This window comes from Parambassis ranga, chromosome 4 (genome assembly GCF_900634625.1).
Source record: "Parambassis ranga chromosome 4, fParRan2.1, whole genome shotgun sequence".
NCBI classification, from domain to species: Eukaryota; Metazoa; Chordata; class Actinopteri; family Ambassidae; genus Parambassis; species Parambassis ranga.
In genome coordinates, this window is record NC_041025.1 from 17,695,657 (window position 1) to 17,723,655 (window position 27,999).

The 27,999-nt window shown below is 39.1% G+C and overlaps 2 protein-coding genes and 3 long non-coding RNA genes across 6 annotated transcripts in view; 1 reads left to right on the top strand and 4 right to left on the bottom strand.

Annotated features, from left to right (window-relative positions):
- nek7 (NIMA-related kinase 7) overlaps positions 1–16,342 on the top strand; it is a 49,047-nt gene extending 32,705 nt beyond the window's left edge. The window contains exons 8-10 of one of the 2 annotated variants that reach the window (XM_028402958.1): positions 4,907–4,998; positions 12,764–12,877; positions 15,395–16,342. In XM_028402958.1, coding sequence (XP_028258759.1) covers positions 4,907–4,998; positions 12,764–12,877; positions 15,395–15,505 — 317 coding nt within the window. In that variant the 3' untranslated portion in view covers positions 15,506–16,342. Of the gene's footprint in view, positions 1–4,903; positions 4,999–12,763; positions 12,878–15,394 lie in introns of both variants that reach the window. The other variant, XM_028402957.1, reaches the window with a different exon arrangement.
- A 3,442-nt stretch (positions 16,343–19,784) lies between these two features.
- LOC114434081 (uncharacterized) lies at positions 19,785–20,241 on the bottom strand. The gene is made up of 3 exons (XR_003670466.1): positions 20,163–20,241; positions 20,018–20,078; positions 19,785–19,888 (listed from the first exon to the last, which is right to left on the bottom strand). It is a non-coding gene; the product is annotated as an uncharacterized LOC114434081 (long non-coding RNA).
- Positions 20,242–20,283: 42 nt separating this feature from the next.
- On the bottom strand, positions 20,284–21,535 carry LOC114434080 (uncharacterized). Its single transcript, XR_003670465.1, has 3 exons — positions 21,436–21,535; positions 21,019–21,159; positions 20,284–20,362 (listed from the first exon to the last, which is right to left on the bottom strand). It is a non-coding gene; the product is annotated as an uncharacterized LOC114434080 (long non-coding RNA).
- A 223-nt stretch (positions 21,536–21,758) lies between these two features.
- LOC114434082 (uncharacterized) lies at positions 21,759–22,289 on the bottom strand. The gene is made up of 3 exons (XR_003670467.1): positions 22,230–22,289; positions 22,030–22,143; positions 21,759–21,813 (listed from the first exon to the last, which is right to left on the bottom strand). It is a non-coding gene; the product is annotated as an uncharacterized LOC114434082 (long non-coding RNA).
- A 3,044-nt stretch (positions 22,290–25,333) lies between these two features.
- On the bottom strand, positions 25,334–27,993 carry LOC114434625 (receptor-type tyrosine-protein phosphatase C-like). The gene is made up of 9 exons (XM_028403944.1): positions 27,930–27,993; positions 27,601–27,624; positions 27,285–27,398; positions 26,894–27,022; positions 26,648–26,794; positions 26,261–26,407; positions 25,685–25,884; positions 25,556–25,616; positions 25,334–25,449 (listed from the first exon to the last, which is right to left on the bottom strand). Exons 1-9 carry the CDS (start codon positions 27,991–27,993, stop codon positions 25,334–25,336), a joined length of 1,002 nt encoding a protein of 333 aa, XP_028259745.1.
- Positions 27,994–27,999: the final 6 nt, after the last annotated feature.

Below are 27,999 nucleotides of genomic sequence, written 5' to 3' on the forward strand. Positions count from 1 at the left end.
TTCAACGCCAAAGTAAGATGTAGCTGCTCATTCTATGAATATCAATTAATTTAGTACATTTAATTTAGTGTATAAACCAGTAAAAACTACACAAACATAAAAGCTCTAATATTTTTTTTTGCCCCTCATCATTTAAAATTGGCTTCTCTCCCCTTTTCTCTATTGTCCTATTAATACTGGTTTCTCAATTAATGCTTTCATACCTTAGTTTCACTGGTTTATAGAGCAGTCGATCCAACAATATATATGAAATGTGGCCCAGATCATTGTTACACAGCTTTTTGGACTGGTTTTAACTTGGCCTATTGAGGTATAGGAAGGTGCTGTCCAACATCCTCATTGGCAGTGTCAGATTCTTTTGTAGACTGGAAAATGTCGAAAAAAAAAACTAATTTCATAGACAAATATAAGCACTGCCATTCGCACTGTCTCACTTCCCTATGTCAAACTGTTATTACCACAAACAGTGTGCTATTCTCAGCCTCCGTACAGCAGCAGAACCCTGCCTTTGAGAAAGTGTGAATCACATGATCAACTCAACAGAAGCCCTATCAACTAAGCATCCTGTGGTGCCAGCAGAGTGGGGTGAAAGCGTCTGTGATTGCTCATTAAATGCTGAGTCCACAGCACCCTCTTTAGGCCGACAGAGGACAGACAGCCCCACGAGCAGAGGGGTCAATCTGAATACTTAAACTGACTTATATGATATAAAATATGTAGTATTTGTCTGAATGCAGAGTTAAGTTAATGCTTAAAAAATATTAAGCATGAGTTATTTTTAAAACAATTAAATTCATAAATAGGTAGATAATATTTATTTTGAAATTATAACAAGACCTGTTCTCCTAAGTACACTTGCAGTTTTCTCGGGTTTGATCTGTAAGACCTTGCAGCCTTTCTTTGGATTCAGGTTGTCACAGTCTCCTCCATTAAGCATGCTTAATATGCTGTTTGTAAGTTGTAAATGTATGAAACATGTACAGACATCTCTGGATGATTTTGTACTGCAGCAGGAGAAGATGTCTGGAAGTTAGCATGACCTGTCAATACTCATGCTTTTCTACCTCTCTCCCTGACTTTCTCCTTGACATTTCATGCTGTGTTTCAAATAGCAGATCTCCCCTGTCTTTCTTTGTCACCTCTCTTTCTTTCCTGCTGCTGTTGCTGTATCTCACATGTCCTTACTTCTCCTTCCCCTCCGTCCCTCCCCATGGTGCTTTGACTTTTAGTCAGACAAAGACAAAGGTGTAGGTGAGGGAGAAAGAAAGAGAGATGGAGTGCGAAAAAAGTAGAATCGGAGAATAGAAGAAAATGAAGTGAGGAAGAGAGGAGAAAGCAATATGTCAGGAAAAGAAAAGAGCGTAGGAAATAGAAGAATAGGTGACAAAGAAACAAAAAAAGAAGTAGAATGTCTCTGGTGCAAAAGAAGAGTGTGACAGTGACATAAAAAAGAGGGGGAAAAGGAAGTAGAGAGGAAGAAAAAAGTTAGAAAAAAGAGAATAAGAGGGCAGAATATGTGACAATGTGACAGAAAAAAGAGGAGAAAAAAAGAAAATGAGAGAAAGGGATAGAAAGAAAAACTGAGGAACAGTGTGTGTGCGCGCGTGCATGTGTGTCGCCTGGGTATGTAATGAGCCCAGCCACCCAGCTGAACAGTAGAGCAGGGTGGTGGTGCTGAGATGGAGGTCCAGGCATACAGCCTGTCAGCTCCCAGGCTTTCAACTCAGCTGCTCAGCAGTCTGCAAGCCCCCCCTCTGTGCACACACACACACACATACACACACAAAGAGACATACTGTCCTCGCATTTCATGTACAGATGTATCTGCGCGGAGCACCTTTATATGGGTGCACACACATACACAACAACAGGCACAGACTGTGAGACACATATACACCAACAATCCTGGATTTAGGAAGATACACACCAGCATGCAAAAGACACCCACGACTCAGTTTAAACATTTGCTAAGGGTTAAGGTAGGATGTGGATTAAAGAGAAAAAGAGAAAAAAAAAACAGTAGTAACAGGGAAACTGATGTAATCATCAGAGGAATGAGCAACCAATTACCAATTGGCAGTAATAAGTAATATAATATACCTGCAATTAACACCAGTAATGAGAAAGGTGTTAACAAGGAATACTTGGGGAATAGAGAAAATACAGGAGGAATATAATTAGACTTTAGGTAGGCTGATGTCAAAAATAATTGTGACAATTTAAATTTGTATGCAAGGACCTAAAGGCTGTTATATGTGACAGTGGTTTCAGTCCAGTTCAGTCCTACAGCCTTGAATTAGATGTCTTAAAACAAAATGAAGCAGCTGTTTCTAAGTTGGGTTTAAATTAGAAAGAGAATAAGAATTTAAGAATGTGGGAAGCTTGCCTGCTGTTCAATATGCATAAATGTCAAACTGGTAACAGAGCTTAGATTAGAAAAGTATTACATTGCTAATGGGATCTCCCTCTAAAATCCTTTGCAGCCTTTAAATGTTCCTGTTAAAGCTTTAAGTTTAATGCTGAATTGTCAGTGCAATCAAATCAATAAACGTATTCAAGGCGACACAAGTTTTAGAGAACTACCAGCGTTTAGAAGTGGGGTGTTCTTTATAGTAGTATTTGGCATCTCACCTCCTATACAACAACGCTTATCCTCTTATGCGCAGAATACAGCGTTGTCGTTGCTATTCACAATAATGGAAATCAATCCCAACATGACTTTCAATTTATTTGCATGAATAAGTAATGTGCCCTTAATTCAACATGCTGAAGGAGCCAGAGCCAGGCGCTGTGCTGCTGCCTTTTTATGCAACTATTAGCATAAGAGAGGCTGATTCTTTTTAATCAACTAATAATGAATGTTAGGGGAGCCTGTTCAGACCGCACCATGAGACCTCACAGACACAAACGCACATGCGCACATACAAAAACACACACAAACCGCAATACCAACCTGATGACCAATTAAAACGGCAATCCCCAGTACCCTGTTTATTCTTCAACTTGCTCTCTCTTGCTGCTTCTCAGCCTGTGCAGGTGCTGATTATTTTTAGAATGACAGGTAACACTTCATTATTCAAAATCACACATTTAAGATAAAAGCATTTTTTTTCAACCCAATTAGATCCGTACCAGAATTAAAAGTGCTAGCTTTCATTTCAGTTTCCATAGACTTGAAATCTAATGCCCCCCTCTGTTATAGTTTTATTAATTGCAATTACATTTGTTGAGTTTTCTCAGACCTGTTAATATGCAGACGGACCCTGGAGATCCTGTGTGCGTGTATCTGTGTTTGCACATGTGAATACTGCTAGCGAGTGTGCATTTATGGCTTTTTCCTTCCATTTTCGTGCAAGCTGACTTTCCTCCTGAGTTCTTTCCACTTGAGAGTTGTTCTCAGCTTCCCAACTCACTTCAGCTGTTTGTGCGGATTGTAAACTCAACAACTACCAGTTACTGTCTATAAAAACTCTTCCTCCAAGCTATATCTACCCATTTCCCAGTGTACATTTTTATATATGCTAGTGGCAAGACTGCTGTTTGAGTATAAACACAGTTTTTACATTTTCATTTATGCAGTAGGCAGGCAAGATTTGTCAGAGTAACGTACATATAAGGTGCAAAAGTAATGCTGTTAACACAGCTATCTCTGTCGTGTGTTGAGACTGTGGTGTCAAGTCCGCCTGAGACACCAGGGTAATTCATAAATGTGTACACCACCAGCCCTCGATAAAGGAAGTGACATCATCTGGTGTGAGATCTGATTTGACTGAAAGTTTGGGAACATCTCCATGATGTAGAAATGGATACTGAATGCTTAGAGAGCGCATTGGTCACACTGTATTTCTAAAAAAGCACATAATTAGAGTTTAAAGTGGTACATGTCGGAAAAATAATACCCTTTTGAGCGTAACAAATCGGTTAATAATCAGGATGAATTCCAAGAAGCATGCAAAGATGATCATTTTGACATACATAACACAAGCCCCAATGTACAACTGACACATATTGTCATGTGCATTGATGCACCAAATCTCAATAGGACCTGTCTAAATGACACATGCTTGTTGGTGGAGGGTGGATGGATGTCGAATAGTAGTCTGAGAGCTTCTCAGTACAGGTTAGAGTGCTGTGGTGAGATTTCCATCCTGTAACCATATGTGATTAATAAAGAACCTCTGCTGGATGTGCTTGATGGACTTTTACATGGGAAATCACAATAAACAGAAAGCAGATGAAAAAAGCAGCTCGTCAAACTCAGCTAAGAAAACAGCAAATCTCCAAACCATCCTGTAGTGTTGTGTTATGGATGTGATGCTGAGCTGTGGTTCCTCTGTGTGTCCAGTTGGGTGATGGTCTGATTTTCTGGAGCTCTGCCATTTGCCATGGCAGTTAGGGATTCTTGAGTTTCAAAACCAGAACCAGAAATGGGCCAGCTTTTAAGGCTCCACCGCTGCTCCCTGGGCGTATTCTTGGACTACTGTTTCAGATCATTACTGAGCCCCACTAATCAAAACTGATTTATGTATATTTTGTGTGTGAGCGTATGTTTTCTGTACATATGCATGCAACTTTGTGGTACTTATACATTATTTAGGCACAGTATGGATATGTATGATGCTATCTAACCTTTTAAAATATCATCTTACTTTTGATTAACAGAGGCAATGCTCTTTGAAAGCCGATTCTGATGATGCTCTCCCTATAATATAATGAATATTGCAGCCTATGAGTGTGTCACAGTTTCTTCTCCTGCTTTCGAGTATTGTGTGAATTACATATCATTGATGTTGCAACATAGAATGTTTACACTCAGTCTCTCTTTGTCCTGCTTTCCTTCCCTACCTCTATCTGTCCATTTCTCTTTCTTGTTCCCTCTCCTCTCCAACTTCCTGTGTTCCAGTAGGTACCCCTTACTACATGTCACCGGAGAGGATACATGAAAACGGCTACAACTTCAAATCTGACATCTGGTCGCTAGGATGCCTGCTCTACGAGGTAAACTATTTGAATATTGTGCACACATTGTCACCTTGCAGTCGAAGGCAGGAGTGACATGACACATGGGCTCAAACACACATAAACAAATCATCCACAATGGAGTATATATACAGATACATTCAGGATCTGGTCATGTTTACTGTGAGTAGTAATGTGAATAATATACATTTTTTTATAGTAGTAATTTATTCAAATTTCTCCAGTCCTTTTCATCTTTCTCTGTGGCCTGTCTGAGCTGAGGCCCAAAGACTCTTTGAGTTAAAGTTCTTTAGCCTGGGATCCTGCTAAACGTTGAAATGCTGGCGAGTGAAGAGAACTGACATGGCCATGTGTTTTAGATAAGGCAGCCCAGTGACACTGACTAGTTTGATTAGTCAGGAGCGAAACACCACAGTGCTCTGCCGTAGACCACACTGAGCGGAGACAAGCCCAGGAGGAGCACACAAGCAGAGGGAACAAAGAGGAGAGAGTGAGGAGCAGAACAATGATAGACATGGATGATAGCAGTCAATCTGACGCTGCACCTGATGCTGCATACACACTGACAGGCACAAATTCAGAAACACACACACGTCAGCTAAGGAAATACCCACATTTTTCTCCCTCGTCTCTCCTAACTCCCCTGAGTTGCTGATCATTTGGGCTGCATTTCAACGCACCGGTGACTACACCTTCTCTACTGCGCCTCAGGCGTAGAGGTGGAGAACGCGCAAGGAAGAAGTTCGAGCTCGGCTTGCAGGTCATGGTTGCTCAGAGACCACAGTCCTTCATGCTAATTAGTTTCCCACAATGCACTGCGGCAGTACATATCTGTGGTTGGCTGAAAGCAGTGGGTGCTGTAGGTCACATTCTGTTTTTGTACTTTTTATATGTGTGCAGAGTGTGTGTGTATGTTTATATTGAAGATGCTACTTTTACTGTTAATACAAAGCACATTGTTGGGTTATAGTACTCTTTAAGTTAATTGCATTGCATAATTCTAGAATCCCTGAATAAATTTGTTTAATTAACTGGACCCTCTGGTAGTTAATTTAGCTATAATGAGATAGGCTTCTGTCTTTGCTATATCTGCTTTAGGTATTTGTTTCAATCTAAACTACATTGTGATTTGTTTGATTATAATTCACTCCATTTGTTTAAAAAATATCGATTGTTTTTTATAGTGCTGCATTTGCCGTCTGTGTATTGATAGTTCCACTGTTTCTGATAGGGAACTGTAAATAGTTTTTCTCACCTTTAGGAGAATGGTTTGGGTGTCACAGTCTAGACTTAACACTGAGAAACCTAAGATGGACACCAGAGACCAGAGAGGCAAGAAGAGCTTGAGCAAAGTGGAAAAAAAAAACACTGTTGCTCCCCGAGGATGTCTGAAGGAAAGCAATGAAGATGTGAGGTGAAAAAGTTTAGAAATCTATATAGGAACAATATAGGAAGGTAGAGAAGGCTAAGGGCATAGGCAGTACAAGTCATGAGTGAGAATGAAAAGACAGAGGAAATAGAAGGGAGGAGAGATAGTCGGCGCAGAGGGAAAGAAGCGGAATGGGAAAATAACAGTGAGATCGTGGTTATAGATTGCTGGAGCGCAGAGTAAGATAGGTGATGTTCATTCAGAGAGAAAGTACTATAGGTACAAGAGCAGAGACAGAACTCCAGCCATCAGGTCAAGGTGAGCCATGCAAGGAGCCTGTGGAGATAAAGATTTTACAACCTTATTGTTACCAGAGCATTGCTCACCATGCCATGCATATTCCCTTTGAAGAGCAGACTCTTGCTTTCCACTTTCTTGGTAAGAGGGCTCCACAGTGCTGTCAGTGTCAGGAAACTTGCCTCTTTCTCTCCAAAACTCTCTTCTCCATTCCTCTTTGCTCTGTTCTCCTCCCTTCTGCTATGTTCTCCTCCGTATGCCTTCCTTTTCCTCACTTAACCTTCAGGCATAAGGAATTCACATAGAAATCCACGCCTGATCCCTTTGGTGCTCATTGATTTCACTCTGAACATACAGTAGGGGCTGAGAATTGTGCTGGATTTTGTGTGTGTGTTGTATCCCAGGGAGTTTCTCATGTGTGAAACGGCTCCATTTGAGAGAGAGCCTGCATTCTTCATTTGTGGGCCTGGGGGTTGGGTTAGGGTCCGAAAGGTCTGTCCGTCAATACCTGGTCATTGTATCTGCGTCTATCTTCATCTCCCATTCTCTTTGATCTCTTTCTCCCTGTGTCCAACCTCATTACATCACCTGACCCTGCCCTGTGCCCTTCAACCAAACCATGAACACCAGGGTAAACACTGATGCTCCTCTGGGTTGTCTCCCAGGGTGACCAGGAAGGAGTTTGGTCACATGCCAGTCAATAAGATTACAGTCTCCTAGCATTTAATCTCCTGACAGCTACCTTGTACTACCTTGTATTAGCAACTCTCACATTCTTACTTCCTGTACTACTACTACTTTCCTGTACAAGGGATGCACGCACACAGTGGGTCTCCTGCTTGTACTGCCGTGTTGTGGTTGCTGTGCCTGGCGTAACAGGTTACAGGAGGAGAATATCTTGAAAAGCTTTACTGGAATGTGGCTTTTTCCTGTATGGAGCTCTGCCATCCATACCTCTGACTGTGCCCATGTCTCAGGCCCCCTGCCTCATTCCACTCCCTCCCCACTTGTTTTGCTGTTGGTTTTATGAGGCTCCAAAATGCTGGGTTCTCAGCAGCTGGTGTTTGCATGTGATGAGCTGCCCCTGTGGCTAGCTTGCTGGATGGTATTGAATGTTTTTTTTTTCTCTCCAAACAAAGACTGGGTAGCCATACTTTTTTCACTGTGTGTATATTTCTGATGCATTAACATCCTCATTCTTCAGTCAGTATCTTGCTGTGGCATATCCAGCACACTACATAGACCATTAATATGTATAATTATACATGGTATTGATCCTTGTGTCAGCTCCACGTCTGTTGCTGAAATACATTTCCACGGCTAAGAGTCAGGCATTTCGGCCAGGGAGGATAGCAGGTCAGAACTACCTCATACTGGAGGGGACAACTTGTGGAATCACTATGAAACTTAACAAAAATTTTGGCCCACATATGGACAGGAGACCCTTGATGCTTCTAAGAAGGAAACTAAAAAAACAGCACATGCCTAAGAAGAGTAAGAGCAATAACAACAATGTTTTTGTAAGAGCACACCAATGAAAAACATGCAATACAGGTTTTATATATGGCCATATATATAACACACCTACTGCATTTGTTACTTTGTGCTGCAGCTGACCAGTGGTTTTTAAAAGGCAAGAAGCTAAGAAAGGTGCTGAGGTTTTTCTGCCTTTTGTGGCATGAGTAAATACCACAGCCATGTTTGTCTACTTCTTTCTGCTGTGTTAATAGTCAACTTTTCATCGGTTTTAAACCTCTGGTTAATTAGCTTTAATACTGCAGATGAAATGATTTTTAGGCTGCTCTTCCCCTGTTTCTAGTCTTTGTCTCTATCAACAAGAAAGTGAAGAATCGGACATCCAAAAGATGTTTAGCTATTCCTTTAAAATTCATATTTCAAATACCATCACTCAGTTTAGCTACAGTGAAATCAGGACACATTCTTAAATCAGTTTTCTTCACAAGTTCACCCCACTGGAACAATCTGCTGCTTTCAACTCCCCCATCTCTTTTTCTCTCTCCATCTTATCTATCTTTCAGTGTTTCTTCTTTCATTTTAGTGTGTTGAAGTAGAGTAGTGATGGTTCCACTGGGTGTAGGTATGTCTAATGACTGTCCCTACATTGTGACTTATCGCCTTGATTAATATATCATCATAAAACCACATGAAGGACCAGTGTGCACATAAAAAAGTCATGCTACCCTCGCTTGTACAGTAGTGTCTGAGACAGAAGATGAAATAGTCAAACTATACAATATTTTGCTGTTATAATGTAGGTGTTTATTTTGATGTGACACTAGCTATAGTCACATGTGTGCTTATAAATGTGTAAGTGAGAATTTGTGAGAAGCCCTTTGGTCCTAGGCTATAAAGGCTCCAGGGATGAAGGGGTTTGGAAGGGGGAAGGACACGAGCCTCTCTCAGCTCTTTTTAATTGGTGTATGGGGAGAGAAGCTGGAGAGAGAGTGGGATCAATGTTAATTAAACTGGAAGGCCCCATCCAGACCTTTTACACGCAAAGGGATGCTAGCTCTACATGCCTGGGCTGGAGAGAGCACAACCTGGCCAATAAGGAACAGAGAAACAAAAGATGGACTGTGTATGTGTTTTATTTTTGTACATGTTTCTTATTAACATCATAGTGTGAACATGTTTGCATAGTGAGGCTGTTATTTCAAAATTCAATTTAGACCTTCACAGGGCTGCTTAAGGGTTATGAATTTAGCTTGGTTTATAATTAGGTGTTGTGATGTTAATAAAGTTGAGTTATGTCTGTGAGTGTCCTCACAAATATAGCAGTGCAATGCTACGTGTGTCCGGGTGTGTTTGTGATGATGTGCGTGTGTTCTGCCACCAGCAGCTCACACCCCTTTAGACAGACAGCAGGCATGCGTGTGCATTGTATGTCTCTCGAATATCAATGAACCATGCACACACACATACACAGACACAGTTTCACACAGGGCCTCAGAGGTCAGAGAGTGAGTCAATCATCTAAACCGTTGCGACGCACAGTCTGAAAAAAGGACTCTGTGTGTGTGTCTGTGTGTGTGTGTGTGTGCATGTGCGTGGGTTTGCATCTTAATGCTTGTGTGTGTGCGTGCGTGCGTGTGCTCACACTGAGCAGGGGGCCGGCAGCTGTCAGGGGCTAGGAGCAGCAGGCACTAATGAAGCAGATGAATAGTGCAAAAACTCCCAAATACAAACAGGACAGTTGACATTTTTCATCTGTCAAAAGCAGAAGATGCATGAAAATACGACGGAGTCCTGTTTAACCCTTTGCCTCCTGGTGTCTGTAGCTGGTTATTTTTTCTTCTTTTTCTCTCTCACATGGAGAAATTTGGACTTTAGAATGTACACAACATCCTGTATGGTCCTAAAAAATACAACACATTTATATTTAAGTAGTCTGTGTGGTCCTGTCCAAGACACTGAAAATAACTTTTGCTGTAAGTTGTCAGCATTTTACTTACGGTACTTTTTTTTTTGCACACATGGGCATGAACAGACTCAAACCCCTTTGAGAGAAGGCCAGCTGAGTCGGAGTCCGCCTGGCTCTCCCTCTAGTTTTTGCGTTGTAGAGCTCTCAGTATGGTTGTTGGGGAATGATTTTATTCTGAAATGAAAGTGCAAGATGTCCACTGACCTATGTTGCAGATGACTCATAATAAAAAAAAAATGTTTTCTGGCCTTGCTGTGCAGAAAATGTGTTTATAGGCTGCAGTGAATGGTTAATTAACTGATGGCTTAATTGCAAGGTTTTATACTATTTATGCTACTACAACTGACAGGGCTTTACTACACATGTACTTTTACAGGTATTTTATTGTATTGTTGTTAGGTATGGAATATGGTCTCATGGTGTGTTACTTTTATTTTTCTTAATTTGTTCATTTTTGTCAGGTAAACACATGAAATTTTAGGCCGCAGATTTGAGGCTTTGTTGCTTGATGGGAGTGTATCATTGCTGACACACACACAGGGACACATATTTTCCACACACATCTCATCCCTGTCAGCCACCTGCTGTGTCAGCCTCAGTAGTAATGCTCAGAGCAGAGGAAGAGATGGATAGTAGATCGCTCTTTGCTTCATGTTTTTGTGTCCCTGTTTGATTAAGAGTGCCGATGAATGCGTGATGGTAAATTATGTCCAGAGGAGAAATGGCCCCCTGAGATTCTGCTGCCGTCATCTTGGCCTCCCACTGAAGCTGTGACAGAGACTCTGTCAAAATCTGCCCAACAGGAATCAACAACTTTTTACACATTTTTCTTGTCATGTCATGTATAAGTTGCTGTTGTGCTGGGTATTTTTTAGGCAGTGTAGACCTTTATAGGAGAGCTGATGAGGAAGAGGATGTTAGGAAGTTTACATTGGTCTCTGTCTATGTATATCCTAAGGGTGGCAGTTTCCTGTGTTTAACTGCAATTAAACTCTGTGAAAAACACAGAATTAATAAAGAAACAAAACCTAGAAGAGCACGAATGATGATGGGGGATCTCTGGCAGGCTGGTGTTTGTTTTTAGTCTGTGGTTTTCCACCCTGTTGCTGTGCATTTTGTGAAACTCCCAAGTTGTAAAACTCTGTCCTAATGTTCATCTTATTTATAACTGGTTCGAATTTGGCAACACATGTTGAGAGGTCAGAGGTCATATAGTATATCAGGTAAAATGCAACTGCCATTTTTTGTGTTTAAATGAATCACAAAAATGAATGTGTTAATTTTAACAGTATTTTTCAGTAGCACATTACATCTCCACGCTACTGTATTTGTCCTCTTCACACAAAAAAATATTGTCTGTATATTGCATTGCCTGATATATTATGGAAGGTGGCACGTTCACACATTAACCTGCTGGATTCTGTATGGAAGGATTCCATTTGGATTCATATGTGGAGACTTTATTCTCAACTTTCACACTACCAATTAGCAGCCTGTCAAACGCATACTCTCCAACAATAATGCAGGGACACCTGAAAAATGGTCAAAATAATAATGTGTAAAATTCCACCTGCCCACTGATAAACCTGCGATGTTTGTTATTATTTCTTTATCTTGTACTTTTATAGCAAATGCATGTGCCTTGTTCCAATTTGCCATCATTTTCTTGCTGTCAACACATCAGAAGTTTAGAAACATTCATCAAGATCAACTGGAATTTGTTACTAGTTGTGTTGTTACTGAAACTAGGCGAGCATAGACAGCCCGTAGACAAAAGGTGTGAGAAAAACAACACAGACAGGCTGCTAATCGCTGTAGATTAATGGGTCTAGATCCTGTTTTAACGTTGGTCTATAAGACAGTATACTCACTCGCTGGAAGTTGTAGACATGCATAGCAAAGGTGCAGGGCAAGGAACTGGAGTATTGATTTCATATACAATATGCATTATTATACAGTGCAACCTTTTGCATAGGTCAGCACAGGAATACTTATTACTGCACCTTTAAGTGTTTTTTTTTATAATGGAAGGTCAGCATACTCCAGTATTTACAAGCAGTTAAACATACAAGCACAATATCAGATTTTAAGTGTGCTTGTTATGCAAGTCTGCTGCAGACTTCACCTTACACATGCACCTTTAAGCAATAGGAAGTGGGTTAGTCACTCAACCTGGCAAATATAGCATTGATTCATTTTTCTATTCTTAGAGTGGCGGAGGGATTCTTCACCTGTTTCCATTCACCAGCAAAGGTCTATTAACACTTTCCATTCCTCCGTCCTTTTTGCCCTTTCAGTTGCTTCTGTGTCTGCTCCGTTTGCATTTGTTCTCTAGAGAATGTGATTCTTTTCTCTCGTATACACCCCTCTTTACATTTTCATTAGCAGCATTGCCAAACCAGCCTTTAAAGTAGATGGAAAATAAGCACAAAGTTCACTTTTTAACTACTGCTCATTCTGATTTGATAAATAAACAAAACATTACATTACAACTTTATTTTCCTCTGATAAATAGCCCCCACTTTTAACCAATAACTTTTACCCACACTTCACTCACTACCTTTACCATACAGTACAGGTTATTCTGTGAACCACCTGTTGAGAGTTTGATTCAGTGTTTTACTTCACTACATGTTTTAACTCTCACACTCTTTGTCTCTCCATTTCTGTTTCAGATGGCAGCTTTACAGAGTCCATTCTATGGGGATAAGATGAACCTCTACTCTCTTTGTAAGAAGATAGAACAGTGTGACTACCCTCCTCTTCCTTCCGATCACTACTCAGAGGAGGTAAGTACTGAAATCAGTTGATGCAAAGGCACAGAGCTGATACAGACTTGACAAAATTCCTACCTGAACTACTGTTTTAAGCAGACACGGTTAGCTGCTCTTTCTAGTCCCACTTGCCAGACTTTTACTTGTACAGACTATTAAAGTCTTTTTTTATATGTAAGTGAAATCCGCCCATCTGCCTGAGCTACAGTACAGGATGATCAAAAGACTGGCTATGATTTTAACCGTTTGAAAATTAAATGCACATATCAAAAGCATCTGGCCTGTGCTCGAGAGTTGGGTGAAACAAAATGGGCAAGAGTGTCATGTTTCCCTAAGTAAACGTTAAATCAGCTGCTGTGATTCTGCGAAGACTTAACCGTGCACAAAGAATATAATGTAGTCAGGCTGTGGTTGAAGATCGCCTTATTGCTGATTACCGGTGACATGTATATGAATCTGCATGGCTTTGCATCTGCATGCCCTCTTTGTGTGGGTGGCATTCTTTTCCCCCCCTTCTTCTCTTCAATGTATTCAGTGCTGGTACATGGGAAACCACAGACACTGACTCACACACAGCTACACTGCAGGTATCGAACACTCTGCTGCTGCACGTTGCTGTTTGCTTGCTAGGTGAAAGTTTTTCTGCAGCACTTCTTGTAATCAAGTTATGCCAATGTGGCGGATCTCAGTAAGGCAAACTTGTAATTGTGCCATGTTTAATGCCCTGAATGACACCTAGGATTAGACTCTTATTAAATTATAATATTCCAAAAGAATAGAAGTAAAGAAGAATATAAGTAAAGCAGTTCAGTCTCACAAAAACTTCTTATTCTACTTGAATGATGAGTCACTTTCCATTTTCTATCATAGACGCCTATCATCAAAACATAAATCTATTTACTACACCACTCAATTACTTTTTTAGAATGAACAGAATTTTATGGAGTTTTTCAGTTTTTTTCAAACTATAAATCCAACAGCTGGTTATTGAAACTTGCTCTGGTTTTATAAGCCATTACAGTGAGCATCAAGTATGCATTCTTTTGCATTCTATTCTTTTGAAAGTCGCATTTTTGTTTTTTATTGGTTATTGGTTTTACTGCCATATGGAAATGAATGGAAACAAATGGTTGCCTGGAACAGTGTAACAGCAAAAATGAAAGGCATGCATGTTAAGATGTAACAAAGTGTCTTTTTATCCTTCATAGCTTCCACTTTAGAATCAGTGAATAAGTCCTCTGTGGTTAATTGTAAAGGGCTATCCTTATTCATGTCTCTTCAGTAAACCCTGCAGAGAGAAGTTTTTATTATACTGTGGTATTTACTTCATTAGGCTGATAAAGGCTAATTGTAAGGTGTCTTAAGTTGCTGTGGTGTCTGTGTGTGTGTTTTTGTACTTGCAAGGAGACATTGCACAAGTGTATATTTGTTACAAGAGCTCTCCTTCCACACACACACACACACACCACACTGAGCTTCTGCGTTGCCCCACATGTCACCCCCTTCCAGGAGAAAGGAAGACAAAGCGAAAGAGAGAGGGAATGATAGAGCGAGAGACAGGGCGATGGAGAGATGGAGATGAGGGGGGTGCCTGCAGCGCCTGTCTGGATGTAAACAATGCTCCTGAAGGATCGGCAGCAAACTGTCAGCTGCTCATCTTTGTTGTGTCATTTAACCATCTCCGTCTATGCTTTCCCCCCCACGCCTCCTTTCACTTGCTCCCCCCACCCCCCGACTCTCTCCACCTGACACTCTTCGCGCCCCCCCCACTCGCCATGCAAAGAAGCGCATGAATATTTTACATATCTGCATCTCTGCCCCCCCTCTCCACTCCTTCTACCCCACCATCTCCATTCTGTGCGACTAATTCTCAGACTGTCTGAATTTGCATCTTTCTGTGACGTTTTTTTTTTTCACTCACTCACACATGCAAGCATGCACATCTATGCACAACGGCGGGTGAGAAGTCGTCCAAGCCAGTGCCACGCAACAGCGGCCAGGAAGTCAGCAAATGGTTACCATAGCGACCTTGTGTAGATGCTTTTTTTCGTCTTTCCTCTATCTTTTATTATCTTCTTTTTTTAATGATGGTGGTGCCTGTTCCGCCTGCAAGCCTGCCTATCTATCTGCTCCAATCAGCCGCTGCGCTCAGCTTCAAGTGTAAATGCTGTCTCCGGATGGCAGTGGAGTGGCAGCTGTGTGTGTGTGTGTGTGTGTGTGCAGTACATATGGGTTGGTGTGCCTGTGTGGGCTTGAGTAAAAAAGTGGATTCAGCAGACCAATAAGTGATTAGTGAACTAGCCCAACCTTACATCTGAGCCTCAGTTTGGTTACTTGTTGCTTAGTTATTGCTGTGATGGAAATAGGTCATGTGGAGGGCATCACCAGGGGACTGTTCAGTTCTCTGGAGCTCTTTTAAAACTTGATTTTTAGTACAGTGTCATTGACTGACATTTCTCTATTTACCTTCCATTTATCCCACCCCTCTCCTCCCTTACCCCTCACCCCACCCAACCCCACCCCTATCACCAGCTGAGGAACTTGGTAGATATGTGCATCAACCCCGACCCGGAGAAGAGGCCGGACATCACCTACGTGTACGACATTGCCAAACACATGCAGAACATGACACATGGCAGCTAAGCCTTGAGTCATACACACACTATGCCTTGCAGAATTTCTCCCCACCTCCCTTTATGGTTTTCATGCTGGATTTGTAACACATCATTCAGCGTTTATACAGGAACTTTAGCTCTTTGTGATAAGTAGTACATTTTTTTATTTTCATGGTGATACTGCAGTCTGTAACATGGCTGACACTCAGACCTTTTCTGCCCTAGGATTAAGATCGTAGTGTTTTTCTCCCATTCCTTAGACTTCAAATTGCTGAAAATCAGTGTACTGATTCTCACTATGCATTGCTATGGCTTTAAAATGTCTTCTTTTCATGTAGTGAGGAAAAGCCAAAGCTGTTGCAAAAAGATTGTAATGTTCAGTGTTTCGATTCAAGAATTCGGATCCACCCGTGTCCACAGACAGCTGCTTTTATGCTTTAAGTGCCTGTGATGTACAGTGTCAGAGCTCAGGTGTTCATCGTGGCTTGGTTAAAAATCCCATCTTCAGGCACTTTGTTGTGCTCATCATCTTTAAAGTTTAGTTTGGAATCATCAGCTAAAATACAAACAAATTACACCCTGGGCATTGGCAGCAGTTAACCAAAGAAGAAACTCAGGTGGTCACACTGTTTTTTAAGGGTCGGTGAAAAAGAAGTGACACTGATATACTCTGCATTACTCTGCAGTAAAATTTTAATATCCTTTTTATATCCTCCCAGTGTAAAACAGCTGTGTGTGGACACTAGGGCTTAATCGATTTAAATATTGTTAAAATGACGTGTATCTAAAACGCAGTACAAAAAAATACCATGAAGTAATTTAGCTAAAATTGAAGTGAATAGATGTTCACGCAATGGCAGCAACATATAACAGAGTGTAAGTGACGGTTGAAGTGTTGACATGTTGCACTTTTTACCCTGGTACTGGAAGGTTGGCAGGGTGATCATCTAATGAATGTATAAGAAAAGGAAGGATCATTTAGAGCGTTAGAACAGAGATGAGGTTCAGGAAGAACACGGGCAAATGTCTCCACAACACTTTGAATGTAAGTCGTTCTGACACCTATGTGTTTTTTTTTTTGTTAAATTTTAAAATGTTTTTGACAGCTTAGAAGATTTAGAAACTGTAACAAAAGCAGTTCTACACCTGCCATTTGCCTTCGTCACTGACACCAACATATTTCCTCCTTGGTTAAACTTAAGAGAGGTATGCAGAGTGTTATCTTTAAACAAAAAAAAAAATCACAATTTAAAATGAAAAGAGAAACGCATTGATCTTCCTCATGATTGAGTGGATGCACCAGAAAGTAGACAAAAGTTTTGTTAATGTTGCCGTTTAAGTTGCAGTGTGTTGTTTTTAAATAACAAAGATGAAATGAGAGAGATCTTCCTTGCACCGCTGTCCATGCTAGAAGTACTCCACAGTGTGCTCAACTTGTGTCCTCAGAGGAATGTCGCACAGAGCAGTTTAAATAAAAGTATCTATGAAAATTACACTTGTACTGAAAAAAGAAAACAAGCAATAGGACTTACTTTGTTTTGCTGTAAATAGAGATGTATAAAACCTTCAATGAATGAATGGATGAACAGCTTTAGTGACTTGTTATTCATATGGAAGAAGGGGACAGTCAGATATATATACATATACATATATATATATATATATATATATATTAGTGGGTCACAGATGACCAGCACTAACTGGTTTACATAATGATATTGATACCACATCAAAGGTATAGTAGGCAAAAAATGATAGAGAACGCTTCATTTCAGTGTCTTATAAATTCTCTTCTAACATTACCAAATAGCCTGTTAACCCTTCAACGGCATTGTACACCCTCTGTTTATATTTGTTTTTAAATACCTTTAACATGTGTTATATGAAATTAAAGCTTTCAGGCGCCAGAAGATATAAGTTATTTTGCTTTGGTTAACAGAATATTTTGATTTTAGTTTGTTGATGTTCATGAATGTTGTGCTGTTGTCTTTCAGATCATTTTCCAGTAACTTTTTATCATCTTCACCCACAGTTGTGTTAATCTTACATGTCTTCACTGTAAATAAGAGTATCTGTATAGCACCAAAACACATCAGTATTTTGTTGTTATTACAGGAGAGCTATTGCTTTAAAGCATGTTTATACTTTTTGATGCTATACAGACTTCTTTACATTGCTTAATGGGAAAATACCAAAAATAGATTCTGGAGGAAACAGCCATTGATCTGTTTAGATCTATATTTTACTAGGATCTATACATTTTAAACAATAATTCCAATATGTTTTGAGCCCTCTTTTCCAATTGTTTTGGGTCTAAACAGTTAAAAAGGACAAAATGTTTGGCTTCAGTTCTCCAATGAGCAGATATATGTTAGATCTACCACAAAGTTCACAGAACATCTAACAGTCCATCCCATGGACAGTCCAATCTCATGCTGACGTCTCTCAGGAGGTTAATACACTGAAATGAACAGTTGTTGGATTGTTGTCACAGCAACATGTTTGTTTGGTGAAACCTACTTAGAAGCAGGTTTACTCAGTTTCAATAAAAATTTCTGAGTAAGTTATCCAGATTCTCTCTGCCTTTCTGCCTTCATGTCTCAGTGCTTGTTTGCTCAAAGTTAGAAATATATTTAGATTTTAGATTTAGATATAGATTTTTTTTCAATAAAACACTTTTTTTTTATATGAAATTACTTTTGACTTCAGCCAATCAAATTGCTCGATACTGGACTGATTTCCAACCATTTGACCTTATTAATGATTTAGACCTAAAAAGACAGGTAAAGAGGGCCCGGGTTTGAACATCTGTGAGTAGTGCTTTAAAGGTAGGGTAGGAGATTTCATTCTGATGCACTTTTTGTTAAATTAGTGTAACTTCTCTTTACAATCCGATAGCAACCAATTAGTTTGGCAGTTTTGCTTTAAAATGAAGAATATTAATCATCTGTGGAAGCTATAAAACGCTAAAAACATCAGCCAATCCTACGAGGCGCACCTGCGCAGAGTATTGGCTGGTTGTCACTCTCTTCCTGCTCTGCGCGCACCAGAGAGATACGTATATGATGGCCGAAGTCACAGACTGGTTGGGAGGCGTGGCTTCGGGGTGAGCTCGGAGAGAAAGGGGCGTGTTTACTTTCAAAATCTGGCTGACTCTCACTGAGTTTTCAAAATCTCCTACCCTACCTTTAACACTGATGGCTGTTATTGTTGCTAAAGCACCACATTTATTACAGTAATGGTGTCATGGTTTTCTGTTTACCTGCAGATGTCAATACTCGTTAAAAAATATTTAATTTACACAGTGCTACGTCACTTTAAGGATTATGGCCATTTCTGGGTGTCTCTTGGTCTTTCTGTGTTGTATCTCATGCTGTGTTCTAGCCTTTTAGCGTCGCTCTGTTGTCTACTCTACGCACATCCTCTGAAGTTGAAAAGTCCAGGTTGGATAACATATTGGCAATTCATATTTATTGTGTTGTTAGTTTAGTCCTTTTCAGAACATTTCATGTCCAATGAAATACCCACATTACAAAAAACATGTATGCAACTCAATGTAATAAAGCTTTTAAGTTTCTTTTGAACATGAGTGAGTGCTTGAAGCTTTTACAAGGTTTTTAACATCACATTTATTCAAACGTTGAAAGCATTTTCTTGCAACATTTTCTGTTTATACCAAAATTCCAAAATCATATTTACAATGCTGCACAAAAGATTTTGAGTTTGATGAACCCCTAAAAAAAGTTTTTTTTTTGTGTTCTATTCATTTTATTATGATGTAGTAACATGCAGGCATTCATGCAAACATCCATGCAAATATACACACAATCAAATTGATACACAGTAAAACGCACCCCATTCTTTTTCAACAGCTAAAACATCACTTGTTTGATGATGGCAATCATTGCGGCTAAAATATATTCACTGATTTCGTCATTCTCATTCATCGTAAAAGACAAGATTGCGCTGTCACAGGAGGCAGCTAGTGGTAGCACCTCCCGGCGTTTTGCGGTACTTTTTTAACTGTGTAGTGTCAGGTGTGCTTTTGTATGTCTACTTTCGTTCTCGTTTTGTCCCTAGTTGCTTTTTTCACCCAGCTAAGTATTCGCCTAATTTCCTATGGGGAATAATAAAGTGATTCTTAATCTTAATCGTCACACCTCCATTCACAGCTCTGTGGAGAAAAGGGTGGAGGTTAGCTTTCAAGAATTATATTTATGTAAAAATGTTTGAGAGTTTAGAGTGCCGAAGCAATGTTACAGTGAAACTTATGCAGCAGAATAGATGCACAATACTTACTCTGGGGGACGCTGTGTGCGTCCTCTGTAAACCTTCTTGTAAACCACAAAAACTCCTATGATGACGATGATGAAGAAGCAGACCAGCCGAAATTTGGTACCTGTCTCATTGTCTGTAAATATAAAGGTGGTTGTTGCAGAGGTGGTGCTCTCATATTTAATATATACAATATATAATTATAAACAGTTAATGTTGAACATTTTTATTTATATTTGATGGTAATAATTTGAATAGAACATACAGGGGATTGAAACTTGTTTTATGACAGGCCTGCTCTCCAACACTCCATTGAAAGCAGTGACCTGAAATTAAAACAAATACATCAATTCATCTTGAACTGTAACACTGTTGAAATATTGAATTCTCAAATCAGACAGTACACTTACCTTCACTGTGTAGGTCATAGTGTAGCTCAGATGTCTGAACTCAAACTCACATTTGTCCAGTAGTTCTGCAGCACCATCACTGAGACGTATGAAATATTTCTTCTGAGGTCCATGAAAACCATCAGTTCGATACTCACAGCTTACATGTATCACGTTACGCTCTGGAACAGGAACCGTCACTTTAGAAATATCTGCAGGGACTGTAAGAGAATGAAAAATATACTATATTTTATAGTAGGGCTGACATAGTCTCTGTATTAGTAGTTTGCTCATGTGAAGGTAGTGTCAATATGGCAGATGGGCAGTGGGGCAGAGTACTATAGGTTGACCTCAAATAGGTGTGTGTGCAGGGGAGCGGAGTTCTCCATAGGCTTAGAGACTGTCCCTGCTGTCAATGAGCGAGAGGTAAGGTACACCTGTGGACCTGGACAGGTGGCCAGTCTATGGCAGGGATTATTAGAGGACTGTTTCAGTGTGTCCTGGTGGCACTGAGTGCAGTTCGTTGCCCTCATTGCTCTGATTTTTGTCATAATGACAAGATGTGATGTTTTTGATGCTTTTGGTTGCTTGTAAGTGGACAGAGACCCATGTTTTCAGGAAGTCTTGGTCCACTTTTGTTTGGTGCGCTCAACATGGCCGCATTTGCATTTGTTGAAATAAAACACACAAAGGAGCACCTACACCAAAGTCCTTTTTAAACATACACTCATGTGTGTTTCTTGAAAAAATTTTTTGAGCTAGTAACAATTTGTGTAAGAAATGAACAACATAAATACATTATAGAGTACTTATAGCTTTTTTGTATTAAACTTAGGCTTACTATAATATATAAGTTGTAGATATATTGTACACTTACTGCCAGGTTTGGTTTTCAGGTCTAATTTGTCTCCATGTTGAACTGGGTTGTTGTTGTAGGTGGGCTGTACTTCACAGGTGTAATCAGTGAATGGATGCAGTCCAGTAAATGTACATGTTTCTCCATTAGGTCTTGTTTTTACTGTAAAAGTGGCATAATATTTACCAGTTGTGTGTCTGATTTAAATTTAATTTACAATCTTTAAAGGACTGAATCTCATTTTATTGTTTGTCATGTGTCACTTATTAACATTAAATTAAAGTTTTCATTTACAGTTATACCTATGTTCTATTAATGGACCTAAAAGTGATACATAACACACAAACAGCTCCTAAAAGATTTAAACAGTTTCTTATATAAACTGCATCTAGTTCATCTGTAATACTCCTAAAATGAAACGGTCCAAACTTCACTTACTCTGTTTTGAGCTGGTCTTACTGTAACACCTGCAGTCATAAGAAAGCTTCTGAAGTTTGGGGAGGACTTCTTGACAGTTCTCACTGGTTGTTTTCCAGCTCAGCTCAGCTGATCTATCAGTTACAGTTTTATCCATGTTGGTTATTGTAAAGCCTGTTGAAACACAGTCGACATCAGTAACAATGAATCCAGTACCTGTTGTTGAGCTTCACTCCAAACTCTCTGATGATACAAGTTTAAATGTCAACATACTACAGTTAATCCTGACTGGGACAGTTGTCTTATTAATGGTCTTGTTGTTGTCTTTGATCAGACCAGTACAGTTATAGTCTGTGAAGGGCTCCAGATCAGACAGGCTCTTGTAGTCGTTTCCATTTTCTGAGGAGACACAAGCAGGATGTGATTTCTTCAATAACAGAATTTGAACCTGAGGAGAAGTTTGACTTTTATGTTTGTGAAATGTGGACACATTCATAGAAAAACTGTTTTCAGAACAGAATCATCAACTGACATCAATTTCCATCAGCATTTTACAGCAGTGAATATCTTAGAAAAAGACATTTACATGTTCTTGTTTTGATTCCTTCCACTTACCTGAACAGGTGTAATCAATGGTGAGAGTTTTACAGTTTGGAGGAAGCTCTGGTGTTATATTTGTAGGAAGTCCAGGATGAACATGATGACGTATTTCACTTGGATTTAAGAAATCTGTGAAAAAAAGAACAGTCATATAACCTGATTAATTTCTGTCTAAAACATCAGTTTAAAATCAAAGTAGACCCTTCAGTACACACCAACAGAGATGTCTTTGGTGACGCTTAAAGACTTGTTACAGTTCTCTGCAGTGAAGGTTGTAGTAAGAGATGAACAGATGTCGTTGTAACCAGGTTTGATACACAATGTGTCATCTGAACATCTCTGAACTGTATTTGGTGTTGACACTGAAGAGCTGAGGTCCCAACCGTGTTGGTAACAAACATATCCAGGGATGCAGGTGTCACTTTTAATGTCCCCCTCACCTGAAATACACAAGTGATGCACAAATGTTTGCTACAAAAATCAAAAAAGCAACATAGTAATAATTATTTGTACTCACTCAGTCCAGTTTTTGTAGTTTCATCTCCAGTGTTCTTACAGGTTTTTCCGTTGTCAGTAAGACTCACATTAAGCTCATAGTCAGTACAGGGCTTCAGGTGTGTGAAGTTATGAGTGGAGGTCTGATTTATGAACTTTATGATGGATGTTTCTGTCTCTGCTCGGCCTTTTTCAGCAACACTTATGGAGTAGTTACCAGCAGAGTTTATCTGAATCCTGAAGCCGAACTTGATGGGAGTAACAGTATAAAAACCTGCACAGAATATCACAAGAATTATTTTATCTTTGTTAACATAAACCACCCAACGGTATTTTAAAATGAATGTTTAAACACAAGTTACAGATAGTGATCTGTTGTTTGAAATATTAAAATGGATTATCAGATTAACCTTTACTCACACTGTGGAGACGGGGCTGACGTGAGTTAAGGACCCAATTAAAAGAGATCAGAAAAGAGCATTCATAGTTTAGTTGTACATAGTTTTGAGTGTGCTGTGAATAAAATTACACTGTACTCCCTGTAAGAATTATACTTTTACTTTATTACCACAAGTATCACATTGCATTGATCTTGTACTCACAGTGTGTAGGTCCCTCGGCTAAAAAGAAAACACAAAAGAGCAATGAGAATAAAAATAAAATGATTTTATCCAGCATATCAAACAAATATCAGAGTAACCCAAACCGTGCTAATACCAGTGTCCACTGTCTGTATTCACAGATAACACAACATGTGTCTCCTTGGCAGATTATTACCATGTGATTGTCATGTCTAATAAAGTTTATGATAATGACATCACTGCAAAATATTTAATGAGAACACACCTCAGTCTTATCACAGTGTCTTAATAAAGAGGCTGATGGTTACTCACACTTGGCCAAAATGATGATCCAGGACCAGAACAGCAGGACTGGGAGACCACATTTACATACCATATCTAACCTGAGTGAGTGTGTGTACAAACACACACTCACTCATTACTGTGTACCTAACAAATGCTCACAAAAGTGATTGTATTTTAATTGAGTGCTACAAGAAGGTGGGCTGCTGCCATATAGAATCTAGTGTCACCTGTACTTTGCCAACAGGAAGCTGCATTTCTTCTGCTTGAGACAGGAAACGGGGTAAACCACACATCATTCATTCTTCTCTGACTTCTCACACTCACTTAAAGCATTGAAAGAGACATTGACTTCTTTTGTTCAAGCAGCTGCTGCAACAATAACTCAACTTCTCACCTTTATTATTCCAGTACAGTATTGACGACTACTAAAATATGATTAAAAAAATCTTAGAGATATTTGTAATGATAATCATTACTGCAGAGTGTAAACAGCTCTGTAGGGAAAATGGTGGTTAGCTTTGAGGAATTCATATAAAAATATTTAATTTCATTAACTTGTGCTTACACTGTGGAGACAGGCCTGAGGTAGCTGAAACACATTTAAAAAAAAAAACATTTTTAAAAGAGTGTAGTTGTACATGTATGCTGACGATTACCCACTTTATATTCATAGATAAAACAATCCTGTTTAATTCTAATTAGGAATGTAATGTTAGCAGATTATACCATGTGATTAATGAAAGACACATATATATGTGCCATATCTGACCTACACACACACACACACACACACACACACACACACACACACACTGTGTACTGTGTAACTACCAAATGGAATGTAGAATCAACCTTTGCCCACAGGAAGCTGCAAATTTTCTATGCATCACACAGAATATGTGGTAAACCACATTTCTTTCTTATGACTTCTCACACTCCATCTGTTGATAAGCAGTAGTACAGTTAGTGATACTGTACATACTACTGTTCCTGCTGTGTTATAGTTAGTGATAATGTATGTTCTATTGAAAGAAAATACTATCCTTGTATCTCATGGTCAATGTGACACTGATTCATACTTTCTAACTTACAACACATTCGTGATCATGTACACTGTAGTCAAAGACAAATGATGGGAAATTAACTGTTAGGTTTTCTGTTTGAGAGGACCCAGAAGCAGACTGCAGACACAGGGCAGGTTTAGGTTCAGTTTAATTGGCACAACCAAACCAGAAAACTCAAGCACCCATCCCAGAAAGAGTCCAAAACCCCGCACACATATCATTAACAGCATTAAAAGAAACACTGAGTTCACTTCTTTTGTTCATGCAGCTGCTGCAACATTAACTTCTGTTTATTTAGCCAGCATCAAAGATAGAAGGACAGTCTCTGACATGGAGATATAAGAACATAAAATACAGCAAAGTAATTAAACTGAACATTATGCTAAAGCCCTTAAATGACAACGTACTTAAATGTAAGAAAGATTAACTAGATAAACAACAAAACCTAATAAAGAAGAGTAAGTGGTGGTTTGTTCTGTAGGTCCATCAGGCCTTTCTTCATCAACGATCATCACGACGCCATCTAGGTGCATTAACATAAACTGCAACAGCAAACACAAAATACATTTTATTTGATTTTATTAATGATTCTGGGCTGTTTTCCTAGGGACTAAACCTTTTTCATTGTTTTTATTTATATTATTTTATCTGGAGCTTATACTATGATAACCCAACACAGTACTGATGACTGATAAAATATGATTAAGACCTAACAGGTCTTTGCAGAGGATGATCATTGCTGCTAAATGTAAAGTTTACTCACTTGCTGTTGAGTCCATCATCATATCTTCAGTCACAGCTCTGTAAGAACATGGAGGTTAGCTTTGAAGAATTATATTCATATAAAAAGAGTTCAGTGTCACAGTGAAACTTGTGCAGCAGAGTTTTCAGTCTTTACTTTGGGGACTTTGTGTGCTTCCTCTTGTAGAGTTTGTAGACCACGACTGGCACCACAGACAAGATGATGATGATAAGGAAGACCAGACAACCAATAAGAGCTTTGTCATTGTCTGTAAATATAAAGTGAAGTGGTGCTTTAGATAAAATGTTAAGAAACAGAGCTGTCTACTGAACATTGTTTTTTTTATATTTCGTGATCATTTGAATAGAACATACAGAGAGTGGAAACCTCTTTTATCACAGGCTTGCTCTCTAACTTTCCATTGAAAGCAGACACCTGAAAATAAAAATCATTTCATCATACTGTAGGAAATATTAAATGATAAACACAAATGGTACACTAACCTTCACAGTGTAGGTCGTAGAGTAGCTCACATCTCTGAATTCAAACTCACATTTGTCCAGTGGTGTTTTAACACCATCATTGAGACGTATGAAATATTTCTGATGAGGTCCATGAAAACCATCACGTGGGTGCTCACAGCTTACACGTATGACATTATGCTCTGGAACAGTCACTGTCACTTTAGTAATATCTGAAGGGACTGTAAGAGAAATATGACATATTCACATGAACGCATGTTGACTATTGAAAATAAAAAATAACAATGATTGTTTTCATTGTTTAAATTCAGATCATGATAATTGAATCAAGTGTACAATGACTCTATAACACCTCACACATTTTCACACAGAATTACACAAAGACTAAGAGCTGCTGTTAGAACATGAAGCTGAAGGTTTCTGTGACTGAGCACTGTGCTTCACTGAGGATCCAGAAAAACTAGACAGAAAGGACAACGAGCCAGATACATGCAGCAACATGTGTTTATAGTTATGACTGCTAAAAATTAGGATTACATTTTAGACAGATTGGAAATATTATATATATTATACATATAGATCATGATGCACACTTACTGCCAGGTTCGGTTTTCAGTTTCACTTCGTATCCATGTGGAACTGGGTTGTTGTTGTAGGTGGGCTGTACTTCACAGGTGTAATCAGTGTATGGCTTCAGTCCAGTAATTTCACATGTTCCTTCATCAGAAGCTGGTTTGACTGTAACTGAGACATAAGTTTCATCAGCTGTGTGGTGTCTAATTTAATAACACAAAATATAATTAAACTCCTTTAACTGTTTGTTCTGTCATATTTTAACAATAAACCAAATGTTTTCATTTACAGTCATAGCTACTTTCTATTAATAAAATATAATAAACAGCTTCTCATATAAACTGCATCAAGTTCATCTGTAATACTCCTAAAATGAAACAATTAAGTAGAAACAGTTCAAACTTCACTTACTCTGTCCCTTGGGTTCAGAACACCTGCAGTCATAAGAAAGCTTCTGAAGTTCGGGGAGGACTTCTTGACAGTTCTCACTGGTTGTTTTCCAGCTCAGCTTAGCTGAAGTGTTGGTTACGGCTCCATTCATGTCGGTTATTGTAAAGTCTGTTGAAACACAGTCGACATCAGTAACAATGAATCCAGTACCTATTGTTGAGCTTCACTCCAAACTCTCTGATGATACAAGTTTAAATGTCAACATACCACAGTTAATCCTGACTGGGACAGTTGTAGTCTTATTGATGTCCATGTTGTTGTCTTTGATCAGACCAGTACAGTTATAGTCTGTGAAGGGCTCCAGATCAGACAGGCTCTTGAAGTCGTTTCCATTTTCTGAGGAGACACAAGCAGGATGGGATTTCTTCAATTCAACAGAAATTGAACCTCAGGAAAAGTTTGACTTTTATGTTTGTGAAATGTGGACACATTCATAGAAAGAACTGTTTTCAGAACAGAATCATAGAGAGCAGTAAACAAAGCTTTCCATTCAGATCACAGCAGTTTGAACTGACATTGATTTTCATCAGCATTTTACTGCAGTGAATATCTTAGAAAAAGACATGTACATGTTCTTGTTTTGATTCCTTCCACTTACCTGAACAGGTGTAATCAATGGTGAGAGTTTTACAGTTTGGAGGAAGCTCTGATGTTATATTTGTAGGAAGTCCAGGATGAACATGATGATGTATTTCACTTGGATTTAAGAAACCTGTGAAAAAAGAACAGTCATATAACCGGATTAATTTCAGTCTGAAACATCAGTTTACAATAAAAGTAGACCCTTCAGTACACACCAACAGAGATGTCTTCGATGAAGCTTAAAGACTTTCTACAGTTCTCTGCAGTAAAGGTTCAAACACTGGACACACTGATTACATTGAAATAAGTGTATCAGGCAAACATGTACTCACACTGTGCAGATGCAGATGATGTGTCTGGAGGAAACATTTAAATTGTATTAAAACAAGTTTTTTCTTATTTATTTGAATGACACCATTATAATACATTTAATAAATCCCAACCGCTGGTTTGTCACAGTGGTGTTGGGCTGAGTGAGTGGAGGTCTTTCCTGAATATTTATGTTATTTTAGGACAGAATTTGATTTAAAAGATACTTTATGAGTTTGTTTTGAAAGACAAAGAATTGAAAGTGTATGTAATATTGTTTATATAGCATCAACACCTCACAAAAAAGTTTTACTAATAAAGGTAACAAATTAAATATTAAACATATACTCACAGTGGGTCAAACCAGTGATTCCTGCCCAGATCAACAGGACCCTGACAGCACGGAGACCCGCCATCTCTGG

Bases quoted from the DNA above. Each gene is read 5' to 3' on its own strand.
- LOC114434625 (XM_028403944.1), bottom strand. From the start codon at position 27,993: ATGGCGGGTCTCCGTGCTGTCAGGGTCCTGTTGATCTGGGCAGGAATC. The intron at 26,408-26,647 runs GTAAGTGAAGTT...CTTATGTCTCAG, and splicing joins TTCTGAACCCAAGGGACAGA to TTACAGTCAAACCAGCTTCT. The intron at 25,617-25,684 runs GTTAGTGTACCA...TTTTATTTTCAG, and splicing joins CTACGACCTACACTGTGAAG to GTGTCTGCTTTCAATGGAAA.